We start from the raw sequence: 16,288 nt of genomic DNA, 5'->3' as shown, positions 1-16,288 counted from the left end.
TGTGACATTCCCGGTGTCATGTAGTGTCCTGAAGTTCACACAGTTCCTGTGAGCGGCTTGCTGTCTCTCATGGCACACAGGCCTTCCCCAAGTCCTTCATTTTGCAGAAGTCTCTGTACTACCAACTTGTGTCTCCCCAGAGTCCACTCTGCCCAGCCCAGTCCTGCATTAGCCCAACCACGATGTGCCAGTGGATTGCTTAACCAACCTTTGTCTTCTCTACAGGCTCATGAGCGCTCAGAGAGTTCAGAAGTGGCTTTTGTGATGCAGTTGGTGAAGAAGCTGATGATTGTCATTGCCCGCCCAGCTCGGCTCTTGGAATGCCTGGTGAGTGGACTCCAGAGAAGGTTGGGAGGGGGTGGGGCATACAGAGGAAGTATCCTGCTAACAGCAGAACTATGGTAGTACCGCCGTCATTTCTGCTGCTGACGTCCTTGTTTAAATGTGGTATGCTGGCATTGGGCCCAAATGAGTTCCTGTGAGGAAAATAGTTGGTCCTGAGGGGTATTCATCTGACCCCCACACACTGAGCAGACCCCAGGTGAGTGGGCTTTGGGCGGTGAGGAGCATAGACCAGTTCCATTGGCACAAGTTGAGTCCATCAGTTCATCATGCAGCAGCACTTAGCACCTGCTCCACGCCACACACTGGAGACACAGACTTAAACACAGCAGAGTCCCTGAGCCTAAGGTACTCCCTCTGTAGTGGAGCTGGTCTTTCAGTGCCTCAGGTAGGAGGCATGGAGACGTAGAAATAATAATTACGATACTGCAAGTAGTGTTGCAACTGAGGGAAGTCCAAAGTGTGACAAGAACATGGGGAAGGAAGGAGGTGCCTTAGTCCTCCTTGGGATGGACGTTTGGTGAAAGCTCCTTAGAGGACACGAAGCTTGGGGTGATGAAGGATGATTATGAGTTTGCCCGGGAAGGGCATTCAATGGAGCACAGGGTGAGTGTGAAGAATTGGTGAGGGAGAAACCTGGAGGGTAGGCGGGGCAGCATCATGGAGGGTCAGGATCCCTGCTCCAGAGTTTGGGTTTATCCTGAGGGCCACTTGGAGCCATCAGAAAGTTTAGGTAAGAATGTGATATGGTCAGATTTACTTTTTTTAACCAGCTTTATTAACGCATAATTTATATACAATAAAATACATCATTTTTGATGTATTCAATGAGTTTTAACATATACACACCTGCATAATCACCACTGCAGTTGAGATAGAGAACATTTCTTTCACCTCAAAAAGTTCCCTTGTGCCTTTTGCAGTCAGTCTCTCTCCCATCCCTCACCTCCCACTGCCAGGCAGCCGCTTATCTGCTCTCTTCCATTGTGGATAGGTTTGCCCTTTGTATAGTTTCATGTAGATGAAATTATGTAGTATGTTCTGACTTCTTTCAGCATAATTTTTTTTTGTTTTGTTTTATACATGTTACATGTATCACTAATGGGTTCCTATTTGTTTATGAGTAACATTCCATCAGATTTACTCCTGAGAAAGATTACTGTGGTTGCAACATGGATGGTGAATTGGAAGAGAGGGCAGGATGACCAGGCAAATAGCCAGAAGCAGCAGTTCGTGTGCAGATAGGGGTGGCCTGAGGAGGCCAGTGGTAGGGGCACAGAGAAGAGGCAGATGGAGGAGCTTTAGGGGTTTAGGAGACAGACACTCTGACCAGGGACTGAGGAAAGAATAAGAAGTTAGAAGGACTTCCAGATCTTGCCTAGTAGATTAGTCCAGGTTTTAAATTCATAGGAGAGTAAGATTACTCTCCTCTGGCAGTGGATGTTTCTCCAAAATATTGACACCAGAGATGAGGGAAGCCGTGGAAGCTGGACTTGTGGTCAAGCAGAGGGCCTCTTCCTCAAGAACATGAAGTCCATGCTTGGACAGGGCTTAAGAGTCAGGCCTGGGTTTGAATGCTGGCTCTCTTTCCCTTCCTGTCTCTGTGACCATGGATAAATCAGTACATCTATTTGGGCCTTGATTTCCTCACTGAGGTCATAGAGGTGTTAGCCGGGTTTAGCCCAGAGTGTAGCACTTAGTAGGGACTCAGTAAATAGAATCCTCACTATTCTGTGCTCTGTGCAGACAAGGACTCATGTGCTGTCCACATAGTACTCCGGTCCTAGCACGTACGAGGTGCTCGGTAAATATTTGAAGGCAGGCCTGCACGTACTTGTGCGTGTGTGTGTGATAGTGCCATCTGGCTGGCAGAAGGCTTTGGACCAGGTAAATAGGTTGAGCTATCTTGAAGCCAAAAGCTTTGGTTCTTAGTGTGAAGAAGACAACACATGCTTAGGGTGTCCAGTCTGGAGCTCACCTGGAAGACAGCTTTGTCCCCATTCTCATGATCCATGAATCATGATGTTTCTGGGTATTCGGAGGCAGGGGTGTCCCATCACAAAGAGAAAGTCTTCTTGTTCATCTTCCTCCAGGTATGTGCTGTGAAAACCAAAGCCTTCACTTGTAGCCCTCACCACTGACCACCTCTCTCCCCTGGTACAGGAGTTTGACCCTGAAGAGTTCTACCACCTGTTAGAAGCAGCCGAGGGCCATGCCAAGGAGGGACAAGGGATTAAATGTGACATTCCCCGCTACATCGTTAGTCAACTGGGCCTCACACGGGATCCCCTAGAGGGTGAGCATGCTGCCTGGTGGCTGTGAAGAGGCCCCACAGCCAACAAACTCTAACCTCAGGAAAGCCACTTGGAGAAGAGACTTAGATTGGACACGGTCACAACTCAGCATCAGGGGCCTCAGGGCTATCAGAGGAACCATGTATTCTCTGTCAGAAAACAGCTTCTCCTTCAGAATTGTTCACATCTGCCTGACATTAACCCAATCTGGATTGGCGTGAGGCCAGTTGGGTTGGATTTAGAATGTCAAAAGAGGTCAACAACAGAAGACCACAATTACATTTTCAAAAATGGCTCCCTCCTCTGCATGCTTACCTCCTTGTCTGCCACCTTACAAGTTCTCCTGTGTCTTTGATGTGTCCTGAGACAGGGCTTCACATTGTGCCCCTTCATGAACCCTGGGCTTCTAAGTCCCTGGTCTGTGCTCATCCTGCTCCTGCCTTCTCTGTTCCCCAACCCCATCCGGCAAAGCAGGATAGGGACCAATAGCCCACCCTTGGGCCCTGTTTTTCAGGAATTGTCCTAAATTTGAGTGAAACTTTTTAGAATTTGCCAGGCCTTATGAATGGCACTGGACTTCTAGAAATAGGAGTGGCAGTATTATTTGGCAATTAAGTCCAAAAGCTGTGACTCTTCTGTGGATAGAGCCACAGGAGTACACAGATGCAGGAAATATTAATGCCTACCTTGCACGTACCTGTCACGTGATGTGAGTGGACTACTGACATTGCTGTGCACACCTTTCTCTTGTGCCCTTGCTTTGCTTCTAGAAATGGCCCAGTTGAGCAGCTATGACAGTCCTGACACTCCAGAGACAGATGATTCAGTTGAGGTAAAGAGCTTGAGCTTCTGCCCCAATCACAGAGACTGGGCCCTGTGAAGCAAAGGCCCGTGAGTCCTCTGTGAGAGAATATCTAAAGGAGGGATGGAGGAGTGGGTGGTTGTGCATACTGTCTCAGAAGTCATTCAGCTCCTGACTGAGGAAGAATGGGCTGGGGCCGCGGCAGGACTAAGAGCTGAGCTGATCCTGGGGCTCAGCTTCCCCAGGCACGTGGGCTCTGAGAAGCATGCCTGCCTTCTGCCTTTGCTCTTGTCTTCCAGGGCCGTGGGGCATCTCTGACTAAAAAGACACCCTCTGAAGAGGACTTTGAGACCATTAAGCTCATCAGCAATGGCGCCTATGGGTAAAGGCAGAGGGGAGGGTGTAGCCAGGACTGGAGCTAAGTCAGCCCTTGGACTCTTCCTTCTAGAAGTATATGATACCCAATTCTCTGGGCAGCAGATGCCTCAGGATAGACCCTCTCCCTCTCCAAAGCCAGGAGTCCAGGAGAGACAGGAGTTGATTTTACTCTGACATGTGGGCATTGTTCCTTTCCCAGACAAGGTCCCCACCTCTCTTGGTAGCACTCCCCCTGTAGTGAGCTCTGGGGAAGTCTGAGCTGTGTCCTCAGGACTTGGTGTTATTGGGAAATTGAAGAGCTCTATGGGCAGGGGGCCCACATCCTTTTCATCGATAAGCTCACCCCTGCTCCTTTGTGCATTTACAAGGTGTGATAGGAGGCATTTTGGACACCCCAGCTCTGGGTGGTGGGGAGCACGGCCCAGGTTGCTGAGGGCCCATGGGGGCTGGCCCGGGCTGTGTTTCCCAGGGCTGTATTCCTGGTGCGGCATAAGTCCACTCGGCAGCGCTTTGCCATGAAGAAGGTCAACAAGCAGAACTTGATCCTACGGAACCAGATCCAGCAGGCCTTCGTGGAGCGTGACATACTGACTTTTGCCGAGAACCCCTTTGTCGTCAGCATGTTCTGCTCCTTTGAGACCAAGCGCCACCTGTGCATGGTGATGGAGTATGTGGAAGGTACTGGGGGAAGGGTGACCTGGCATGGAAGCCAAGGCACAACATGAGGCTTAGCCCTGAGCTAGGACCAACAGCTTTGAATAGGGGTGAAGTTTCAGAGCCCAGCTTCCCAATCTCTCTTTGGCATTGGTTTCTGCCTTAGGATCTCAGAGACCATTTGGCCATGGTGGGCACAAATCTCCCTGCCCCTCATAGGGAGAGGCTTCTGGAGCAGTAGCTGCCATGCGGCTCCCCATGTCAGGTGCAAAGAGAGGCATTCTGGGACAAGATGTATCAGCCCAATAGCTGTAGAATCCTGCACCTCAAAGCCTGGACGGTCTCTACTGCTGGCGTCCGACAGGAACAAAGGAGGTAGCAGAGCCACATAGCCCAAGGTTATGTGCTGGGAGGACTGTATCTGGACCCTCAGAAGAAAGGAATGCCATTGGCCTGGCTGATGGCTTGTGAAGGGATCACCCCTTGAGAACACAAAATGTTCTGGGGATGGAATAAAAGAGCATCATGGGGCATATGGGGGAGAGAGAGCAGTTTTGCCAGTGGCCTTCCACTTCCCTTCTCGCTGCTGTGTACAACTTCCAAAGATATTTTGCCTAAGGCTTGAAGTTGAAACACAACAAAACTCCCCTTTTAATTCAGGGTACATGCTGAGAGTTTACGGTGTTATCTTACTGGAAAACCAGAGGATAGTTGTCAGGAAGAAAATAAGTGAACAAATGCTGAAGTCTCGGTCAGATGTGTTTATAATATACAGGACTCATACCCTAAAATAACGCAGCTGCATCCCTGCAAATCCACTCACAAGTATGGAAGCCTGGGTTCCTACCCTCTGTGGCCTGAACAGTGGCCCTGACAGCCATTGGCAGATTCACCGTGCTGCCTACTTGTCTCCACACTCTGTCTGCCCCCATACCAGCGTTGGAAGGGCTAGATTCACAGTCTCTAGCACCAGGCTATTCTGTGAGGCTGTCTCCTCTGGGACCTCAGAGACTATAAAGCCTAAGACCATAGGGAACTGGATCCTTCCTTCATGGTGGCCTGGGCTTGTTGCAGGAGGAGATTGTGCTACTCTGCTGAAGAACATCGGGGCCCTGCCTGTGGACATGGTGCGTCTGTACTTCGCAGAAACCGTGCTAGCCCTGGAGTACTTACACAACTATGGCATCGTGCACCGTGACCTCAAGCCTGACAAGTATGCCCACACTCTTGGTTCCTTGTCCAAGGTCTCTCTTGGATCTCTAAATAGATGGAGGCAGACACAGCATGTTTGAATCTATCCTAGAATGGATGCTAGGAAATAGTGCTCTTGTGGGTGTCCGTCTAGGCCTAGTACTCTAGCCCCTGACCACCCCAGATGCAAAGACCATTGCCAGTAAGTCTGGCAGGCACATAAGACTTCGGTGACATGTAAGAATCACTGAGAAGCTCCACTAAAGAAACCAAGCAGGAACGAAAGAATCGGCACATCTAGTAGATGGATAAACAAGTGTTCTAACATTTACTGGCCTCTCTGGGCCAAGCACTATAATCTGGACTGTAAAATAGTCCCTGGCCTATAGAACATAAGTTTAGTATGGGAACAGAAATATCTGAGTATAGGCTGCTTCTCGGAAGGCATAAGTCAGATGGAAAAGGTGAGAGGAGCTTTCTAAAGCCAGGAAACAGGATTTGCAAAGGCACCCACCCAGGTGTGAGAGAATGAGACCTAGGAACTACAGTATGCGGAAACGGAGATCCTTAATTGGTCAGAGTAGTAAGAGAGAAGGCTGGAGAGATAGGCAGGGATTAGATCATCAGGGGTCTTTTTGTTAGGTTTGGGTTTTATTTTAAAGGGTTGGAGGCACCTGGGTGACTCAGTTGGTTAAGTGTCCAGCTTCAGCTCAGGTCACGATCTCACGCCTGGAGCCTGCTTCAGATTCTGTGTCTCCTACTCGCTTTCTGCCCCTCCCCATTCACTCTCTGTCTCTCCCTCTGTCTCTCAAAAATAAACATATAAAATAAAATTAAATTAAATTTAAAAAATAAAATAAAGGGTCCTAACAAGTTTTCAAAGGGCCTGTTAGCCAAAGCTATGATAGAATGACAGATTTTAGTTTAGGTTTAGAGAGTCCACTGTGCAGTGGAAAAGGTGGTGAGGCTGTTGCAGTAGATCAGGCCCAAAACAACCACACCTGCAGGATGCAGAAGAGAGGAGATAGTGTTAAGAAGTAGAAAGGAAACCAAAAGGTTGGGGTGGGTGGTGGAAGAGAAGCAGGGGAGCAGGAGTCTGGGATGTCGTCCAGACTTCTAGCTCAGGACTAGTGCATGGGGAATAGCCTCTTTTGTGAAAAGTGGCTTTGACACTAGACAGACCTGAATTCAAATGACCCCTTGTTAACTCTGTGAGTTTGGGTCTGTTCATTAAACCTCTCTGAACCTCATGTTCCTCCTCTTAAAAAATTGGGGATAATTTTTAATTATTTTATTAATAATTATTTATTAACTATCAATTAATCAACTGTTTTTATTAATAATAAATTAATTATTTAATTTATTTTTAAATTATTAATACCGGTCTTTGTTGCATTAGTTACTGTGTAAGACCTTTTGGGAGCCAGGATATTTTTATAAGTAATAAACTACTTGTCACAGAACTCAGAGATAACAAAAATCATTTTCTGAGAAGACCACTTAGGCGGTGTGACTCTGTTTTGGACAGGTTGAGTTCATGGTGTCCATAAGACATCTGGGCAGTTAGTAGTCATGAAGCTCATAAAAGAAGTCAGATGCTGATTTGGGAATCAGAATAAAGGGGTGGCAGGGTGAAGCCTTTGTCATGAAATGAAATGGTCCCAGCAGAGTATGTAATGGGAGAACAGAGAGACCATTCTCTGTGAGATCTTATTTCTGGTTTCTCCCAATCAACTCTCCTTTAAAACCAGCTGTGGAGAGGTGCTGGGTGGCGCGGTGAGTTAAGTGGCCAGCTCTTGATCTCGGCTCAGGTCATGATCTCACAGTTCATGAGTTCAAGCCCCGGCATCAGGCTCTGCGCCGACAGCGCAAAGCCTGCTCGGGATTCTGTCTCTCCTTCTCTCTGCCCCTCCCCTGCTTGTTCTCTCTCTCTCTCTCTCTCTCTCTCTCTCTCTCTCTCTCTCTCTCTCTCTCTCTCTCTCAAAATAAATAAGCTTTAAAAAATTTTAAAACCAGCTGTGCACATGGAGCAAGATGATTCACCCCTTTCGCCTCTCCCTGAGTCTGGGTATCGTGAGACACCTAGTGAGAAAAGAGGGCTGGGTATGGCTAGACCCTTGGGATGCGGTTGATCTTTCTGTGGAAGAATGTCAGTCCGTCAGCTGGCTGGTACCTGCCCCCAGCATAGAATACAGTTGAGGGGAGTAAACATTAATGAGTTGGGGGAATGGGCAAAAGGCAGGTTAGTTCTTATGCAGAATGTAGTACTCACAAAGCCAGAGATTTTTTTTTTTTTTTTCATAGGGTCTGGTCTCCTTGATGAAGCTACCCTGCTTATATCCCACAGGAACCCTTTGGAAGCCTGACGGGAAATTTTGGCATATAAAAAATCAGCACTCTTAGAAAACTAGGAAATAACCCTATACTTTTGTTTCTCTGGTTTCCCAGCCTCCTGATTACATCCATGGGGCACATCAAGCTTACTGACTTTGGTCTTTCTAAAATTGGCCTCATGAGCCTGACAACAAACTTGTATGAGGGCCACATTGAAAAGGATGCCCGGGAGTTCCTGGACAAGCAGGTACAGAAGGATAGTTGAGACCTTGGGAGTTGAGTTCCAGACTTCAGAATAAGGGTAGGGGGCCATATACTTAGCTAGATATTAAGACTGGGAGCTCCTATCTTTTCCACCTTTTGGTTCCACGGAGGTATTGAGGGTAGGTAGCACATTTGGAAAATAGGGTGGGCCACAAGAATCATATGGATATAAAATCCAAAATCATCTTCCTCAGGGTTTGGAGAAAATAGGTTGTATAACCATTGTTATTCTCAAAGACTAACCTGAGATTTGTCCTGAACCTCCTATAGCCTCGGTCAAGGGCAAGGCTCTTCTGGAGCCTGTTCTTGGAACACTGCTCCAAGTCTCCACTGGATTATGGTCCAGCTTCTTGAGAGTAGCCTCTGGATGTTCCTTGATTTGACAGTTCAGGTTGTGACTATTTGCAAGTCCCTGTAGTAGTCATGTGACTAACTATAGGGTCTGTCCTTTGAGAGGCTGGAGGGCAGAGGCCAGTTATGGGAACAAGATGCCAGAAAGAGTTGTTAAGGGCTCAGGGAGTGGTTGTTCCAGGCTAGAAGTGTATGTTTTAGTTAGTTAGGAAGTATGTAAATTCACTCCACCAACAGTTCCAAATCCGATACCCTGGGTTCCTGTTGATCTTGTTCTTTAACCAAAGTAAGCCAAGTCTTCCTTCAGAGACTTTCTTCTCCAGGGGTGGGAACATCCCCACTTCTTCAGCCATTATGCCAATGAGCTACCTCAGGATGCTGAGCCAGCCTGGCTTCTCTGTGCCCAGGTATGCGGGACCCCGGAGTACATTGCGCCTGAGGTGATCCTGCGTCAGGGCTATGGGAAGCCAGTGGACTGGTGGGCCATGGGCATAATCCTGTATGAGTTCCTGGTGGGTTGCGTCCCTTTCTTTGGAGATACTCCGGAGGAGCTCTTTGGGCAAGTGATCAGTGGTAGGTACCATCACCCTGGCATACTGGGGAGACAGAGTCTGGATCCACAAATATAATTTACACATGCACCTGTGAGGCTTATGAGTTCTTGTTCTGAATTTGTGTGTATGTGTAGTATGCTTGCCTCTTAGATGCGAATGTGTGTGGGTACGTGTGCACTGTGTGTGTCATGTGGGGCTTGTTCCATTTGTGTTCATGTATCCCCCATATGCCTGTGTTGTGTATGTGTGAGTATACTAGTGTCTGAAGTATAAAGGCAGGGTGAGCTGGAGCTTCAGGACAGGAGAAGTCCTGGATCAAGAGCAAGCTGCGGACTAGGGTATGTGTGACCCCCTAGGAGGGCAGGAACTTATAGAACTTAAAGAGTTGGGTCCTGGGCAAGGCTTTCAGTGGCTCTGGGCTGGGCCCGTTATGCCTCCCTACCCATGTCTTACCATAGAACCCTCTTCTTTATCTCCCCACTCTGCCTGCCTGCAACCTCTGAGACCCTTCTCTAAACCACTCCTTCCCTCTTACCCCCAACTCTTCAGATGAGATTGTGTGGCCTGAGGGGGAGGATGCACTGCCGCCAGATGCCCAGGACCTCACCTCTAAACTGCTCCACCAGAACCCTCTGGAGAGATTGGGTGCAGGTAGGACAGGCCCCACTGACCTTTCTCACAACTTGGAAGAGGGAAGAGGGAGGTTGAGTCCATGCAACCGGGAAGCTCAGGCTTCAGATATGGGCAGCGCATCTGATCCTGAGACTGCCCTGCTCCTGTGAGCACAAGGAGAAAGGTGCCATAGCCGAGGCATTCAGGACTGGCCTCTTGAGGTCTGGGTTCTCACTGGACTTGCTGGCCTGGACTCCACACAGCTCATCCTGCGCCTCGCCCACACCCTCCCTGTCCACAGGCAGTGCTTCTGAGGTGAAGCAGCATCCGTTCTTTACTGGTTTGGACTGGACAGGACTTCTTCGCCAGAAGGCTGAATTTATTCCTCAACTGGAGTCAGAGGATGATACCAGCTACTTTGACAGTAAGGCCACTGGTGGGATGGGGAGAAGTGGGGAGAAGTGGGGATCCTACCTGTTTGCCCAGAAACACCTGTGCACCCTCCACTTGGTACTGGGAGTCACTTCTCCAGCCCTCTGAGGTCTGATAAAGGTCAAAAGGAGGCACCAACCAGGGCCTCTAAAGGGAACTGTCCTGTGTGTCTGACCCAGCCCGCTCCGAGCGCTACCACCACGTGGACTCAGAGGATGAGGAAGAAGTGAGTGAGGATGGCTGCCTGGAGATCCGCCAGTTCTCATCGTGCTCTCCAAGGTTCAGCAAGGTGCGATGGAGCAGGCCCAGGCTGGGAAGGACTGGGAGAAGAGGACCTGTCAAGGAATATGCCTGGGGCAGGTTGGGGGGGAGCATGTGACGGGGCTACCCCTAGGAAAAGAGGAAGAAGGGGCCCAGCCTGCATATGACAGATATCGCAAGAACCGCTCCAGGCCCTGACGTCAGAGATGCCAGGGGTGAGGCCCAGTCAGGCCAGTGGAATAGCCGCTTCCTCAAATATTCATCTGGTATGGAGGAGGGAAGGGGAAAACTGGTTCCAATTCCTGGGTTTCAGGTGCCAAGGATACTTTTAGGAGGTGTGGCTGTTGGGGCCTGTCCCTGGCACAGACTCTGTGCCCACAGGTGTACAGTAGCATGGAGCGGCTGTCCCTGCTTGAGGAGCGCCGGGCACCACCCCCCACCAAGCGCAGCCTGAGTGAGGAGAAGGACGACCGCTCTGATGGCCTGGCAGGGCTGAAGGGCCGAGACCGGAGCTGGGTGATTGGCTCCCCTGAGATGTGAGCACCCAGAATCCACCTAGGGTGGGCAGCATAGCCATTCATTAGTTGTTACAGATCATGGGCGAGATTCAGATGCTGGGGGGCAGTGCTGGTGGCAGTGAGGGGGTATCCCAGGGATGGCTGCTGAAGGGAATGTCAGAGGAAAAAAGTTCTATGACTTACAACTCTTGTGAGCCCCTCAGGAAGCCTGAGCTGGAGGAAGGAGACCACCTGCCTGTCTCACCCTGGGCCTTGTGTCTCACAGATTGCGGAAGAGGCTGTCAGTGTCAGAGTCATCCCACACGGAGAGCGACTCAAGCCCTCCACTGACAGTGCGACGCCGCTGCTCAGGTCTCCTGGATGCTCCTCACTTCCCTGAGGGCCCTGAGGAGGCTAGCAGCACCCCCAGGAGGCAGCAGCTGGAGGGTACATGGCTTCTGACACCCCCATCTGGAGAAGGGGTATCTGGGCCTGTCCCTGAACGGCCAGTAGAGCGGCGACTGAAGCTAGATGAGGAGCCTGTTGGCCAGAGCTGCAGCTCCAGTCCAGGTGTGGCCCAGCAGGTGGCCAGGAGGCCTGGAATGGAGGACACTGCAGGCAGGCAGGGGGGTGAGGCTCCACTGCATTGCAGGTTTCAGTGCTTACTTGGGCCCACAGCTCTGGAGACTCGAGGAGGCCGTGGGACCCCACAGCTGACTGAGGGAGCCACAGCCAAGGCCATCAGTGACCTGGCGGTACGCAGGGCCCGCCACCGACTGCTCTCCGGGGACTCAGCAGAAAAGCGCACCACTCGCCCCATCAACAAAGTGATCAAGTCCGCCTCAGCCACAACCCTGTCCCTCCTCATTCCTACAGGTAAGCCCCCCAGGGAACTAGGATAAAATTCACAGGAAGGGCCCTGGAATCTCTGTGGGCCTTTGGCAGGGTCTGCGCATGGCAGGTATGTCTGTGCGTCGTGTGTTAAGGAGCAGGTATCTGAGAGACTGTGTGTCACTGCTGCCTCCTTGTTAGGAGATGAGAGGTCTCTAAAAGTGTGCATTGGTGTCAGGTTGTGTGTGCATATGCCACAAGGCGAGATGGCACTATGTAATGAGTGCAGGCTCTGAGGCAGAGAGCTTACATTCAGATCCTGGCTCTTGACCTTGACAAAGTTGCTTAACCTCTCTGAGTTTCAAGTTCCTCATCAAAAATCGTAGAACTTACTAGTGGTAGCTCGTAGGGTAATTGGGACGTATGAATACGTACAGAGAGCGTATATGGCCCCTGATGGATACAAGTATGTATTCAGTAAGTGCTAGCTTGCCATCACCTCCTGGGCCAAGGGGGGTGGTTTGGGCATGTGAGGTGCTTTGCTGCTCTTGAGTCTGTGGTGAAGACATCCCTGGGCTTAGTCTCTGCCTGTGACTACAGCTGTGAGGCATCAGCAGGCTGGCCTAGATGGAGCTGGGCTGGAAGTATGGCCAGGCCAGGGTCCTCTGACCTGCTCAGTCCTGTCTTTCCTTCTCCAGAACACACCTGCTCTCCATTGGCCAGCCCCATGTCCCCACATTCCCAGTCATCCAACCCGTCATCCAGGGACTCTTCTCCAAGCAGGGACTTTTTGCCAGCCCTCAGCAGCTCGAGGCCCCCCATCATCATCCACCGAGCTGGCAAGAAGTATGGCTTCACCTTGCGGGCCATCCGTGTCTACATGGGTGACTCAGACGTCTACACTGTGCACCACATGGTGTGGGTATGTCTGGCCATCCAGACCTGTTGTCTCCCAGTTTTGTCATTGTTCTGCCTTCCCCCTATCAGGGCCTGTCTGTCCCTGCTTCTTTCCCTGCCTAAACTATCCTCAGGGTATAAAGTGGGGGTGGGGAACAGCAGAACCAGGCCCCACACTTTATACTCAGGCTCCAGGCTGAGGACTGTTATCTCCCTGGGGCAGCACGTGGAGGATGGAGGTCCAGCCAGTGAGGCAGGGCTTCGTCAGGGTGACCTCATCACTCATGTCAACGGGGAGCCTGTGCATGGACTGGTGCACACAGAAGTGGTGGAGCTGATTCTGAAGGTTAGTGCTGGGTATGCTACCTGATGTGGTCCCCCAGTGACCCTGCCTTATAAGTCTATGACTTACTACGGGGAATTGGGAGAGTTGGGTGCACACACCCATGGCACTGAGGACAGACGCACCCATAGCAATGGGCTTTTGCTGGAAAGCAGCGTCCTCACTGACCAAGGCCCAGGGATCCTTCTGAGCCATGGATAGGACTGAAGAACAAGACAAATGAGCCTCTTCTCCACTTTCCCAACCCTAAACTGTCCAGGCTCTAGTTGGAGCCATTTCCTAATCTGTGAAGTGGGAAGACAGGCCTATGGTTCACACCTGTCAATGTAGGGACAAAAGCTAGAGCTGTGGGGTAGCCATGCCTGAGGGTGAGGGTAGGAGCAAAAATATTCCCTGCCTTAGCCTGGGTTCACGCTCTGTTCCCCAGAGTGGAAACAAGGTGTCTATTTCAACAACGCCCTTGGAGAACACATCCATTAAAGTGGGGCCAGCTCGGAAGGGCAGCTACAAAGCCAAGATGGCCCGAAGGAGTAAGCGGAGCCGGGGCAAAGATGGGCAAGAAAGGTGAGCATGACTGAGCCACCTAGGTGCTCGTGTGTGCTCGGAGCCCTGGCTATTGGGCCCAGTATATGCTGTGCCTTGTGCACCAACTCACACAGCCCTTGACTCTTGTCTCTGCAGCAAAAAAAGGAGCTCCCTGTTCCGGAAGATCACCAAGCAGGCATCCCTGTTGCACACCAGCCGTAGCCTTTCCTCCCTTAACCGCTCCTTATCATCAGGGGAGAGCGGGCCAGGCTCTCCTACACACAGCCACAGCCTTTCCCCCCGGTCTCCCACTCAGGGCTACCGGGTGACCCCTGATGCTCTGCATTCAGGTATGAAGTGCTCCCTGCACATCACAGAGACAGCCCCTGGGAGGTAGGAAAGAGCCTATAGGCCCTCTGTGCTTCTCTGTGGCCCCACTCTGAAACTCCTTCACCCTACCCCCTGCAAGACTCAGCAGTCCTAGGGAGGAGGTGACAGGGGCGGAGGGTGACTTTATTTCTGTAGCCTGGGCTCTGGTTCACTGGCTAGGGTCACCTTGATGATCCTGGGACATTCTACGGGTAGCCCTGCCTTGCCCCTCAGTCACTTCTATCAGCTAACATTGTTCTGCCTTTGTGTGTCTGTCTGTGTGTGCAAAGTGGGAGGAAATTCATCACAGAGCAGCTCCCCCAGCTCCAGCGTGCCCAGTTCTCCAGCCGGCTCTGGGCACACACGACCCAGCTCCCTGCACGGCCTGGCACCCAAGCTCCAGCGCCAGTACCGCTCTCCGCGGCGCAAGTCGGCCGGCAGCATCCCTCTGTCACCACTGGCCCATACCCCTTCCCCACCGCCAGCAGCTTCACCCCAGCGCTCCCCATCGCCCCTGTCTGGACATGGAGCCCAGGCCTTCCCCACCAAGCTTCATTTGTCGCCTCCTCTGGGCAGGCAGCTCTCACGACCCAAGAGTGCAGAGCCGCCCCGCTCACCACTACTTAAGAGGGTACAGTCAGCTGAGAAACTGGCAGCTGCGCTTGCTGCTTCCGAGAAGAAGCTAGCCACTTCTCGGAAGCATAGCCTTGACCTGCCCCACCCTGAGCTAAAGAAGGAACTGCCGCCCAGGGAAGTCAGCCCTCTAGAGGTGGTTGGGACCAGGAGTGTGCTGTCTGGGAAAGGGTCACTGCCAGGGAAGGGGGTGCTGCAGTCTTCTCCCTCATGGGCCCTAGGCGCTCTCCGACAGGACCGGGCTGAACGGCGAGAGTCGCTGCAGAAGCAGGAAGCCATCCGTGAGGTTGACTCTTCAGAGGATGATGCCGAGGAGGGGCCGGAGAACAGCCAAGGTGTACAGGAACCGAGCTTGGCACCAAGCCCAGAAGTGGGCCGGGACCTACCCCTCAGAGGAGCAGGAGAGGGTGAGGAAGAGGATGCCTTCTTGTCTAGGGACCCCAAGAGCCAGGGCTCAGCGGCCCCAGGCCTGTTGACAGAGATCACACTGAAGGATCCTGGAATGGAAGGCCCTAGTGTCCCCCAGAGGAGGCTTGGGATCCCACAAGCCTTTGAGGAGGCTGCCAGCTCCTCATCACCGGCCCCCAGCCTAGATAAGGCTGGACCCACAGACCCTATCCCTCCTGAAGGCTGCTGGAAGGCCCAGCACTTCCATACCCAGGCACTAACAGCACTTTGTCCTAGCTCTTCAGGACTTCTCCCTACCAGTCCCTCTGCTGTCGCCTCGACCTCTGGAGAGCCAGGCCCATGGGCCTGGAAATTTCTTATTGAGGGTCCAGACAGGGCATCCCCAAGCAGAAAGGCAACAATGGAAGGTGGGATGGCCAGCTCCCAGGATTTGGAAACCATAACTCCAGTCCATTCAGAGAACCTGTCTCCCAGACAGGAGGTGAAGTCATGGCCACCTGGTGCCCCTGGGCTGGTCCATCCACCTTGTGAGTTTCCCCGCCAAAGCTGGCTGTGGAAGCCCGAATGTGCACAAATAGAGAAAGAGGAGCCAGCCCTGGGCATCACCAAAGTGCCTGATGCCTCAGGTGATAGGAAGCAGGACATTCCATGCAGAAGCTGCCCTCTCACCCAGGAGCCTGGGCCCAGCCTGCTCCGAAGAGGCCGAGACCCAGCAGGCCCTCAAAAGCATCAGGACTTGGCATTGGTGCCTGATGAGCTTTTAAAGCAAACATAACAGTCGTTTGCCATTTCTTGCACTCAGATCTGTGTAATACATGCTCTTGGAAACCATCTTTGTCTTTTGTTTCTTTCAGTCAACACAAATGTAACTCAAGGTCTTTGTTACTGCTGAGAATAGAGTGGTGAATAACACACTTTTCCACTGTCAGGAGAGGGTTGCCTAAGCCCAATGTGGCTTCCCAGAGACTGCGACGTCTGAGCTCCAACCTCTAGGACAGATGATAGTAGTTTGCTGCGTTAGAAGAGTGGGGTGGATTAGTCTGAGTATCCAAGCAAAAAGTACAGCACTTACCATATACTTGGTATATTCAAGAAACAGAAAACAAAGTGGAAATGGGTCTAGTGAGTTTGGCAAGGGTCATATTTAATGATCTTCCAAGAGCTTAGACTTTCTGTAAGTGGTGGGGAGTTATAGAAGACCCCGTAGCAATTAATATTCTGGCTTTATAGAGGAGGGAACTTGGGTTTTCAGATATTAACATAGCTTGGGCACAATTACAATTAGAACCTAGGTCTCTCCTGACTCCACAACCCAT

At 51.4% G+C, this 16,288-nt stretch overlaps 1 protein-coding gene across 7 annotated transcripts in view; it reads left to right on the top strand.

The window, feature by feature from the left end:
- Positions 1-15,803, top strand: part of MAST2 (microtubule associated serine/threonine kinase 2) — a 236,326-nt gene extending 220,523 nt beyond the window's left edge. For 4 of the 7 annotated variants that reach the window (XM_058717551.1, XM_058717553.1, XM_058717557.1 and 1 more), the window contains 18 exons: positions 226-327; positions 2,506-2,638; positions 3,407-3,468; positions 3,738-3,820; positions 4,286-4,494; positions 5,545-5,683; positions 8,110-8,242; positions 9,018-9,183; positions 9,714-9,815; positions 10,078-10,200; positions 10,388-10,497; positions 10,851-11,005; positions 11,253-11,842; positions 12,496-12,719; positions 12,918-13,040; positions 13,465-13,601; positions 13,719-13,912; positions 14,222-15,803. In XM_058717551.1, coding sequence (XP_058573534.1) covers positions 226-327; positions 2,506-2,638; positions 3,407-3,468; positions 3,738-3,820; positions 4,286-4,494; positions 5,545-5,683; positions 8,110-8,242; positions 9,018-9,183; positions 9,714-9,815; positions 10,078-10,200; positions 10,388-10,497; positions 10,851-11,005; positions 11,253-11,842; positions 12,496-12,719; positions 12,918-13,040; positions 13,465-13,601; positions 13,719-13,912; positions 14,222-15,747 — 4,311 coding nt within the window. In that variant the 3' untranslated portion in view covers positions 15,748-15,803. The remainder of the gene's footprint in view (positions 1-225; positions 328-2,505; positions 2,639-3,406; positions 3,469-3,737; positions 3,821-4,285; positions 4,495-5,544; positions 5,684-8,109; positions 8,243-9,017; positions 9,184-9,713; positions 9,816-10,077; positions 10,201-10,387; positions 10,498-10,850; positions 11,006-11,252; positions 11,843-12,495; positions 12,720-12,917; positions 13,041-13,464; positions 13,602-13,718; positions 13,913-14,221) is intronic. The other 3 variants (XM_058717552.1, XM_058717555.1, XM_058717554.1) reach the window with 1 other exon arrangement.
- The last annotated feature ends 485 nt before the right edge of the window (positions 15,804-16,288 follow it).

This window comes from Neofelis nebulosa, chromosome 2 (assembly GCF_028018385.1).
Source record: "Neofelis nebulosa isolate mNeoNeb1 chromosome 2, mNeoNeb1.pri, whole genome shotgun sequence".
NCBI classification, from domain to species: domain Eukaryota; kingdom Metazoa; phylum Chordata; class Mammalia; order Carnivora; family Felidae; genus Neofelis; species Neofelis nebulosa.
This window is presented reverse-complemented; position numbering and strand designations above follow the sequence as displayed.